Raw genomic sequence first — 10,702 nt, 5'->3', positions numbered from 1 at the left:
ACAGGGGATGGGGGGAAGGGAGAGGGCAAAAGACTGTCTTGGAGTGGAGACATGGGAGAGAGACAGACAGACAGACAGAGAGACCAGGAGCAATCTGGGGTGACTGGGACCTTTTAAAAGGTCACATAGGAAAATATGAACTCACAGTGATAGTGGCAATGTGACCCATCAAGTCGTGGTGGGTGATGACATAAGATGCTGGTGCTGAGTCATTGAAAGAAAGAGGACCTATTTGCTACCAAGATACAGACCCCACTAAACGCAATAACTCTATGCTAAGGAGTTAAACCCTAGGCAAGACTGTTTCCCATTGGAGTCTAAATCAGAGATTCCCTGATGTGTCTCTGAGACACATTCCACAGGATCACAGGATTCAGTGGAACATTTGTTTTTCCTCTTTGTTGCGTATTAACTTGTTACCTGGTGTTTGACCTGGGAGTATTTGAGCTTTAGTGATTTTGAACCAAGTGTTCATCTATTGGGTTGGGTGGAGTTGTCGGTGGCTCATTTGTTATCGTTGTCATTGTGTGGCATTGAGTGCAGATCTGATACTTGCATGATTATTCATCCATGATAGGTATTTGGGTTGTTTTTACTTGGTGGGTTCATGGAGGACAACAATACTTTATAACTTATAAGCAAGGTGTTTGATATTCTGTTACCCAGAAATGAGGGAGAAGACTTTCAGAGAGCAGATAACTATTTTCTAGCCATGGAATAAAGAAAAATCTCCTGCCCTTTCTGTTTCCCCAGCACCTTAGGCCTGGGCTCATGTTCACAACCAACAAAGTGGACATTTTCAGTGTTTTATTGTAAAATAAAGCCAAAGTCACAGGGAGGAGTAAGAGACTTTCTGTGAGCACATATAACACATATTCTCTGAGTGCCTTCTAAGAGCCAAAGAGGGGACTCATCCTTGGAGGGATCCAATTTGTACATGTACACACACACACACACATACACACACACACATACACACACACACACATGAAGCTCCCTGCTCTCCAGAGTTCATAGTCTGGCAGAGGAAACAGACAGAAACATAGCTACTTCTGCACAAGTTTCAAGGTTAGAAGTGATAAAATTAATAGTCAAGAAATGATCAGTAGATTCATTCATCACATCAGGAAGGGCCTGAGAGCCGCATGTGCACAGAGATAGTGGGGAACTTCTTCAGGCAGCTGTGGTAGGTTTGGAGTGAAGACGGTGTTTGGGCTGGACAGAGGAATATAGACTATTGGACATTTCCAAGGAAGAAAAAAGGGAAGGGGGAGGTTATGGGAATACTACAATCTATCAAATTTAAAAATTTCAGTTTAGGACATCACACAAAATAAGGAAAGAAGGAAAGCCTACCACTTATTTTTCTATGCTTGCAACCATTTCACAAATGCAGGAGCATCTAATCCCCAGCTCCTCTCAGAAAGGACATAATTTCCACAAGAAGCTTCTTGCCCACATGGAATAAGGCTGGCCTAATAAAATAATTATGAGATCCTTAATTTCTGTTTTCTAGATCCTTAAAAGTGCCCTCCTGAGCTGGAAGCATAGCATGATGGTATAGCACATACTTAGTATATGTGATGCCCTGGTGATTTCATCAAAAAACCCCAAACGAATAACAAGGAGAATTAAAACCTTCTCCATAGACAGGCACAGGTTTATAAAACAGGGTAAGGGAGTCACTTGGGGGATATTGTTAGGTGACTTGATTGGTCTGGACTGTGGATGTGCAGAACAATGGATAAAACAACAACAACAAAAAGTATGTGTTTGTGGCAGTGGTGGGGTGGGTGGTGGAGCAGAAGACACGTAGGCCAAGCAAGTGGTCTAGACTTCACCCAGATGGCAGAGGCAACAAGAAAGGGCTTCGATCAAGGTCCTGCCGTGATCCAATTTGCAAGATTATTCTGGAATCATCATGCGGATTAGGTCAGCCAACAACTGAAGGGAGAGATCTATCATCAGAACCCTTCTGTCTCCTTCTACTGTACACCCTGCAAAAGTTGTTCCTCAGACCCCAATGATGGCCAGAGTGATCAGGCAGTTGGTGATCATTACTGGTCTGGGAGTGGGAAAGGACAGGCCTAGGCAGTACTATTGGTCTTCCTGGAAGTAGAACTTTGTGACTGTAAGGGGCTCTTCCGGTGTGTTGGTGAGGCTCACAGGACGGTCAGCCTCTAGTGTTGTGCAGAGGAACCATCCTGGACAGGCAGCTGACTCAAAGCTGGTGGTGGGGCCTTTCTTAGAGCGGATGAAGGTAAAGCGCTTGTCTTCTTCTTTGTTCTTGCTCAGATCAGTGATGTTAACTTCCTGGAAGTCAAGAAATGGTCAGTTGATTGCTGAGGGCTGAGAAAGTCCTCTAAAAGGTGGTCCTGTCCATTGGTAAGAGTTAGCAACGAACTCATGCTTGTGGCTAATTGCAGTTGGATTAAAAGTTTGTCCAGCTACCTCTCAAGATAATGTTTGAACAGCCCATTACTACTGACTAGGTAAGGGAGTGAGTGACACAGGTCTGTGTGGGACACAAATTAGTAGCATAGATAATAAATAACTAGTAGCATAGGAGAGCATTGGGAGTGTATAGTCTTGAGAATTGACCTTGCTAGAAGAAGGTAGGTTCAACTAGTTTAGGAGGCAAAAGACCCATGGTGGTTCGGGTCATGTTCCTTTATGAAAATGTCTCCTCCTAAAGTTTAGATCCTTGTGCAGTACCTTTCTACAATGACTCCATATCAACCATGTCACAGGCTTCTGCCAATAAGCCCAAGTTACATAAGCCCAAGTTTAATAAGCACTTTCACATTGAGGCCTATCTTTCTGGAACAATCTCTTGGCCACCACACTATATGGAAGCTCAGAGTGTTGACTGAATACAAAGAAGTCACATAAAGAGTAGTTTAGAGGGTGAGAAACCACCTTGGACACCCAATACCAATCAAGAACATTGTGGAAACTGCTTCAGGAGTGACCTCAAAACAGTACCCTGTGAGGAAGGAAAAGCCTCCCTCATCTTTGCATACTCAGGGTTATAAGAAACACTTGTAGTTGTCATAACCATTGGGTTCTAGAATGATTTGGTAGCTAAACCAGATTCTTACCTCCAGCTGGAGCTTGATATCATCTCCAGACTTGGCACAAGACAGGCACAGCTTGCCCCCGTGGATGCCCAAGAACACACTATGAAGGTCAATAGGCACCATGTCTATCTTTTCTGGAGAAGAGTAGAGGGTGGGGTCAGAAAGAGAGAAGAGGAGGTAAGGGTAGGGAGAGTCTGTGTGTATTTTCTGTCTTCCTTTTAAAACTAAAACTATAAGGTCAGAAGGTCAGGAAGTCTTTATCTTTCTAGTCGGCCTCCAAGCAAAAGATCCAAATGAGCACACTCTACCTAAGGACCAGCTTCCTAGATTCTACACTGTTCCCAACGTTCCTTTACTTTCTACAGTGAACCAGTCCTCCAGGTCAACAGATTTGCTGTTAGTAGATAGAGGCACAAAAGTTCACAAGGCCTATGAATAGGCTCCACACAGTTCACCTTTCCATCCTGCTACTGGGTGAAAAGCAGTGCCTTCTATGCTTGAGTGTGTTCATGGGAGAACTACTAGAAAGACAGGAGAAGCCAGTTGCAGAGCTGCTGAGTGATACAGGAAAGCAGAAGGCTTGGGGAATACTGAGGAGGTACAAGTGATGCTTCGTTCCATCACAAACAGAGATGTGGGAATTTTAAACTCCAGGGCTAAGGGATATTCAAATTCTGTCAACTAAGTACCCTCATTTTTCTAAAAGAAAAACTGAAGAATCTGTGGGTAATGCTCCTAGTTTAGAGGGTACATGATGAGGGTGGTGTCCACAGTAAAAATGCTACCCAGCCCATGTACATGTTATATTAACCTGGGGCAAGAGTAGAGTTTGAATAACACTGGGGTATAGTGGTCTACCAGCACAGAAGGACTAAGGAGGTGCCGTGGTGCCTTCTGGCCTCTGTTCCTCTCAGCTGTGTCTCTGGGGCATTGTGACCCAGTCTTTATCTTTTCTGCTCTCTTGAGGCCACTCCCATGTGTCCCCTGGTGGTCAAAACTCTCATTTCCAACCCAACAGAAATGAGGACATCCCACCTTCAGGCAGAGGAGCAGGGCAAAGGACTCCATGCCCATATTGCAACAGCTTTCCTGTTATCCACTCACCTTCTAGTTTGGTATTTGGTCCTTGTAAGTACCCAGCAATGAGCTGGTTGTTTCTCAGGTAGAAGGTCTTCTGGTTAGTATCCCAGACTCTGAAAAGCAAAATGGCCTAGCTGGAGTAGGCAGTCCAGAGCCCTTTCCAGCTTCCTCAGAGTCACCTAATTTACATCTGGATCTGCTGAAAGTGTGGTGCTTACCAAGTTCCTAACACAAATGAGAAGATTTAAGCAAATACTGTGTAAGAGATGGGCTCTCACAGCTGGTGAACAGAAGACCTCTTTTTCTTGTTCCTCACCCCAGAATCCCAGCATGGACATCCATGACTTTAGCAGATTTTCTATAGAGCTTCAGCGTCTGATAGAGACTTAGGCAATGCAAACACATCCTGTAGTCACTCCACTAAATAGAGCTGCCAGGTACAGGGCTTTCTTCTGCTTTCATGCATTTGTGTGTAAATTTAGATGGCCACCTGTAGCTCGTGGCCACCACATCATAGTGTTACAGGTTCAAGGGTTAGAATGTATTGTAGCCAAGCTAGTCTGGCTTCACTATTCCTACCTCAAGCTACTCTACTTAGACTGCAAGTCCATAACTAAAACCTCCTGTGGGATCATCTGCTCTGGGTCTGACAGGGACAGCTGTCCTTGGAAATAAGTCAGCTTCCTGTCTAGCTTACCCAGGGCCTGTTTGTTACTCTCTGACTTCTTGGTGAAAGGCCCTCTGGCTTCCAGAGAGGCAGGCACCTGTGAGGTGTGGTAAGAGAGACCTGATGATATGACCTTGGATCTGTCCCTTATCTCTTTACCTGGTCAGCAGAGCTGACAGGACTTCTTGAGTAGCTTGGGGCAGCCTAGGAGCTCAGGGATGGGTGGAGGACAAACCAAGTTTTCTGCACGTGAAAGAGTATTTGTGCCTTTGTGGCTGGTCGCTACATCTCTGGTGAGCTTCAAACTGAAGGGACTCGATAGTATTGCTAACGGGACTCCAGGGACCTCTCTTGAGGCTGCTAAGAGGATGCGATGGTAAATCTCACTAAGCAGTTACTGGATCTGTGGGACAGACTTGCCTTGGGATAGATGCATAGACTTACAGTTAGAGTCCCAGCCTCCAGCTGTGAATCCAAAGCAGACAGGGTCAAAGGGGAAGTGACTCAACACAGACTTCACTCTCAGGAAGGATCAAGGACAGATCATATGCACCAACAATCTCTTTATTCATTTAAAAATCAAAATCGAGGTCTGCCATTTTTACTATAAGGTCGATGGCATCTCTCAAGGCTTTTGATCCAATTTTTAAAACTCAGGTCATTTTTCAGGCACTTTACAGTTCTCAGAGCACAGGTCTCAGAACATGGTTACAGTATCACTCATGCATTTAGTGTTCACCCTGTAAGGATCAGAGCAGTCGTGTTACAGATGAGACTGGGGACCCCAAAGCGAGATACCTTCCAAGTCAACATAGATACAGAGTGTACACTGTCTGTCTGAGCCTTTGCCTGTGTCCTGCTGAAGTATTCCTCTTTGCTAGATCCCAAAGCTAGCGTTATTCCTGCATGCCTGTCCATCACTTACTGAACATCTAGGTGTCTGAGGAAGTGAGCACAATTAACTGTCCTGTTGTCCATGCATGGAATATTTTAAAACATAAGACTTAAAGACTGCATTTAGCATGCTGTTCTCGAATCAAGGATACACACACACACACACACACACACACACACACACACACACACATCTCCGATTCCTGCATATGCTCTGGACATATGGCATGTGTCTGGTCCTTGGTCTATGCAATCCTACGTCTTTGGAAGACTTACCTGAAGGCTTGCATCTTGCAGGGTCTTTTTCCAGAAGGGCGGCAGGCTGCCTCTGAATGAAACAGAAGGACAAGAAGGAGAGAGATTAGGTGACTGCAGGGTCCCCAGCAGATTTCCATCCCGAGGCTGCAGCAAGGCAATAGAGACTAGCGACTGCCATTTCAGGCTCAAGGTGGTTGCTTATAAAGAAAGTAGTCATTCACCAGCCTGTGCTGCTGTCATTCTGTTCCACTGTCAGAAGCGGAAAAACCCTCATATTTCCAAAAAGAGAAACCTTTACTGTTGTCACTGTCAACCCTGAAAGTGTCGCAATGGTGTGTTGTAACTGATCTCCTCCCCCTTACCCTGTGTAATTTCCCCAAAATGAAGTTCTCTGTTTCCCCTTCATGGTGTTCCTGGGAAGAAGAGCACAATGAAAACCAGACTCCCTCATTTGCATGACAGGTACTCTGAGTCTATTTGCTGATCCCCCCTGCCCTGCTCCGCCCCCAAAAAATCAGATCTGAATAGAAATGTCCCCTTTTCATTTGAAGGCAAGCAATAGGGCCTGGTGAACAAAGGACAGTGTCATCTCACTGTTATTGTGTTCTTTGGAGAAGGGACAGTTGGCTAGACTCTGGATAAACACTCTGTTCAGAACTGGATGGTAAATATTTGGTATTTTGTGAACTATCCAATCTAACATAATACTCAGCTCAGCTGTCATGGTGCAAAAGCACCCACAAGCAATTTGTAAGCCAGCAAAGTCAACTCTGCTCCAACATGTCTTGTTTACAAAACATAGGACAGGTCACACGTAGTGTAGATGTTTGCTGACCTGTGCTCTAGAGAAATGAGTCCTCCCAAGAGGTGTGTTAAAATTGGTCATCTTTCCCCAATTCTGCATCTGGAAAGTTGAAGTCTCTATTTTAAAATTAATTATTTTATTTATTTACATCCCAAATGCACACAAAACTATAAAACTTTTGGTTTAAAATTTGTCTCCCCTGAAACTGCAGAACAACAATGGAACAGAGACTGAAGGAACAGCCAACTAATAATTGGCCCAACTTGAGACCATCCCATGGGCAACCATCAATCCCTGACATCATTAATGATACTCTGTTATATTTGCAGGCAGGAGCCTAGTGTGGTGGTCCTCTGTGAAGTTGGAGTCTTTTAGAGGTGACTTTATTCCCAAATCATGGAAAAGTGGATTAAGTGTGTGGGCAGCAATCGGTCTTTGCTGCTTGTCACTATCATCTGTGTGACCTTGAAAAAGTCTTCTATTTGTGTCTCTGCTTCTTTATTCTCAGAATGAGGAGGATCATGTCTTTCTTGGAGGTAGTAGGAAAGAAGGGAGTTAAATTTTGATCCCAAGTGAGCATTACAAACCATTAAGTTCCCTTCACACAATTTTCTGGACAGTTGGGGAAAGGTAAGGCTCTTCCTAGTTTATGTTATCAAAAAGTGAAGAGAGTCCTTGTGTGTTCCAACAAGGGCGAGTACTGTCAGGAGCACATAGGATTTCCCGAACTGGGTTGGAGCATAGTGGTCACCTTATCTCAACCTCTCACTAACTTTAAAGAGATGCAGAAAGAGACATTAGGAAAAGTTGTAGAGATTGTTAATGGCAGAGGATCAAACCCCAGCTCTTATGGCAAGATTATCCAACTACACTCATTCATCTTGACGAATTTGACCTCATTTTCTTTTTTCTTCTGGTTTTTGAGACAGGGTTTCTCTGTATAGCCCTGGGTGTCCTGGAACGAGCTTTGTAGACCAGGCTGACTTTGAACTCAGAGATCCTCCTGTCTCTGCTTCCCTCGTGCTGGGATTAAAGGTGTGCCCACCACTGCTCAATGGATGCATCTGACCTTATTTCAACCCAAGAAACCAGAGTATCTTCAAAGAAGAGTTAAATCCTTTCATGGAAAAGCTAAAGAACTATCAAATCTTTAAGAAGTTCTTCTGCCCCCCCCCCAAAAAAATGGAATATGTCTGCTACATCCAGCATTAGCTGGATGATAATTTTTGAGAGCCAAAATGGCAAGTACTTATCTTTCTTGAGTTACTGTAGAAAAATGCTATATCTACTTGTGACAGTCAAGGGACTGTTCTATTTGCTCATTTCTTGTTTTGAAAATCTTTTGTGAAGCAGGGGATGTGCATAAACTTGCCTAGTTATTTACAACATCCAGAAACTGTTGAATTAATTAAGCTTTAAAGTTTCTGAAAGGTTTATTAGTCACCAGGTACAAACTGTTGTTATCACAGCTACTGAAAGGGGAAGCAGCTGCCATCCTGCTCCCATAAGCTCTCTTACGCTTGTTTAATGTGCTTCGGAAGCCACCTGGACTCTTTTATTACTTGTTTATTTGTACAAATGCTACATTTTACATATCAATAAAATTCACATTAAAACTCAGAAATAGGCAATAGGTTGATGGTTGCCAGAGGCAGGAGACGGCAAGGAATGCATAGAGTTAAATGCGAGGAGGATTAGAGCCTCAGTTGTATGTGTAGCAGGATTCCTAAGAGAGTGCCCATGACTTTGCTCAACTGTTACCAGTTGCCCCAGAAAGGACAGCCTGTCTGGCTTTGAGCCAACAATTTCAGGAACCAGAGATGCATAGGCCACTACAGCAGGAACAATTTCCTCGTTCCCCAGCTCCTCACCCCATCCCTATAAAGGATTGCAGTATCTTTGCCTCCTGGTAGACCGTCCAGTTCTCTCAGGGAGAGAGGCTACCCCATCGGTTGAAGGTCAGATGCCTGTCTCTCTTCTGCCTCTGTGCTGCTTCACAGATCTAATGTATGCCAAGTTGCTAAGATGAGCAAGTTCTGGATATCCAGGGATCATATGACAGTAGTAGCACTGTTTACTAAACACTGAAACTTGCAAGAGTGGTTGCTGAGTAGCCTCACTACCTCTCCCCTGTAAAAGGAAAGGAGAAGGAAAATGAGAGGGACAGAAGGGGAAAGGAGGGAGGAAAAAGGAAGGAGAAAGAAAATGGGATGTATGTGAGGAGGAAAATGTGTTAATTAGCCTGATTATGGTGAATATTCTACAACTTGTAACAAGATGTTATGTCTATACTTTAAATGAATTCAACTTCTTATTAATTATACATTCATAGGAAGACAAAAATTAACACAGGAAATACAAGACAATTTAGTTGAAAATATTTATATCACATTGTCCTGTAAATATGATATTTACAAGTGATGTGATTTCTATATGCAGTATACAAGAACGTCATTGTTATACATGCCTTCAGTTTCTTACTATGTAATTTTCCATATTAGGGTTTGTTATTATTTTCATGCCATTTTCAGATATTTATAGAATGCTGTTTTTTTTTTTTTTTAAACTGAAGTTTTGGTGGCTACTGATATAGTTGTGAATGAAAACTAGAGACTTCTTAATGAGGATGAATGTCTAAAGAAGCCAAACTTTAGCAAACTGGTGAGACTTTGCTAGAACATCTGATCAGTATCATCATCTCAAACACTCTTGAAGACTGAGGGAGAGAAGTGACTTGCCAGGTGAATGGTGAGGCTCCATAGCTGCCCTCGGACAGCTGTCCAAGTGAAATTCTCCCCCTGCCCCCACATTATAGCTGACGAGTAATGTTTCTTTGACCTCAGCCCAGATTCAGATGGGAAGAGACTATTCCTAGACATTGGGCTCCCAGACTTCCCTGGTCTGTGCCTTCTTCCCATGACCACGCTCACCTCCACAAAGGCCAGCAGTATGTTCTTTCTGAGTGTGCAGGAAAGGAGTTCTTGGGCTGACCCCATGTTTCAATCCTCTTACATCATTCTAAGACATCACTGCTTCAGACAAGGTGCCCAGACTCTAGATCACAGGTTCATTACCCATTAACCAGGTTGAATACTGGAAACCACAATGTGGGTTGCTGTGAGAATTCAGTGAGATGATGTGCTGGCACGAGGGAATTACTGAAACAGTAGTGACTGTGCACAGTTCCTTACTTCAGGCAAAATGGGAGGGATGAGTCACAGCGCCCACCACCCCTACCGTCCTGGCCCACATGCGCAGCTTCTACAGCTCCTCCTCTCCCTGCCTCTGATCCACACTCCTTCCTGGATTTTTCTGTGGTGAGCCTAAGCACATCTTAGTTCTCTTTCCTTCCTCATATTCCGGCCTCAGTTCCACTCTTAATTTTTTCTTGTGGTGTTACTATTGGTGATCTTGGCAACACTGCTCACCAATTCTTGGGGGGGCTCAACCCAAACTCTACTTTCTGAAACAAGCTTAAGGATCTTAACACAAACAGAACCCTGTGACTTCCTTCTGGGTTCTATTGAGGCAGGGGAAATAGAAAACCTGAGCTATCCACACATTAGGAGAGGCAATAGGCAATAACAGGAGCTTTAAGGACACAGCAGGGTATAAACAAAAGTGTTCTCATACAGGGATGGGGCATTAAGATTCCTTTGTATCAGGTTGCAAGGAGGGGCCACCATTCAGTTGGTTTATGCTGAAGCCTTTCATTTACTAAGCACAGCACTGACCCTGTGGAAAGCTCCTGGTAGCTCTTTGCTGGTTCTTAATTTCAGTTGATTAGGTTTTTCAGTTCTAGAGTTTCTATTTGATTCTTTTTAAAATACAGTTTTAAATATATATCTGGGCTGATGTACTTGTGTGTGTGTGTGTGTGTGTGTGTGTGTGTGTGTGAGAGAGAGAGAGAGAGAGAGA

At 43.8% G+C, this 10,702-nt stretch overlaps 1 protein-coding gene across 3 annotated transcripts in view; it reads right to left on the bottom strand.

The window, feature by feature from the left end:
- Nucleotides 1-356: 356 nt before the first annotated feature.
- Nucleotides 357-10,702, bottom strand: part of Il1rn (interleukin 1 receptor antagonist) — a 19,366-nt gene continuing 9,020 nt past the window's right edge. Inside the window, exons 1-5 of one of the 3 annotated variants that reach the window (XM_021194072.1) lie at nucleotides 6,201-6,279; nucleotides 5,998-6,049; nucleotides 4,185-4,273; nucleotides 3,102-3,214; nucleotides 357-2,313 (exon numbers count right to left, since the gene is read on the bottom strand). In XM_021194072.1, coding sequence (XP_021049731.1) covers nucleotides 2,098-2,313; nucleotides 3,102-3,214; nucleotides 4,185-4,273; nucleotides 5,998-6,049; nucleotides 6,201-6,219 — 489 coding nt within the window. In that variant the 5' untranslated portion in view covers nucleotides 6,220-6,279 and the 3' untranslated portion in view covers nucleotides 357-2,097. Of the gene's footprint in view, nucleotides 2,314-3,101; nucleotides 3,215-4,184; nucleotides 4,274-5,997; nucleotides 6,280-10,702 lie in introns of those variants that run through there. The other 2 variants (XM_021194073.1, XM_021194071.1) reach the window with 2 other exon arrangements.

Source organism: Mus pahari, chromosome 3, assembly GCF_900095145.1.
Source record: "Mus pahari chromosome 3, PAHARI_EIJ_v1.1, whole genome shotgun sequence".
Lineage (NCBI taxonomy): Eukaryota > Metazoa > Chordata > Mammalia > Rodentia > Muridae > Mus > Mus pahari.
This window is presented reverse-complemented; position numbering and strand designations above follow the sequence as displayed.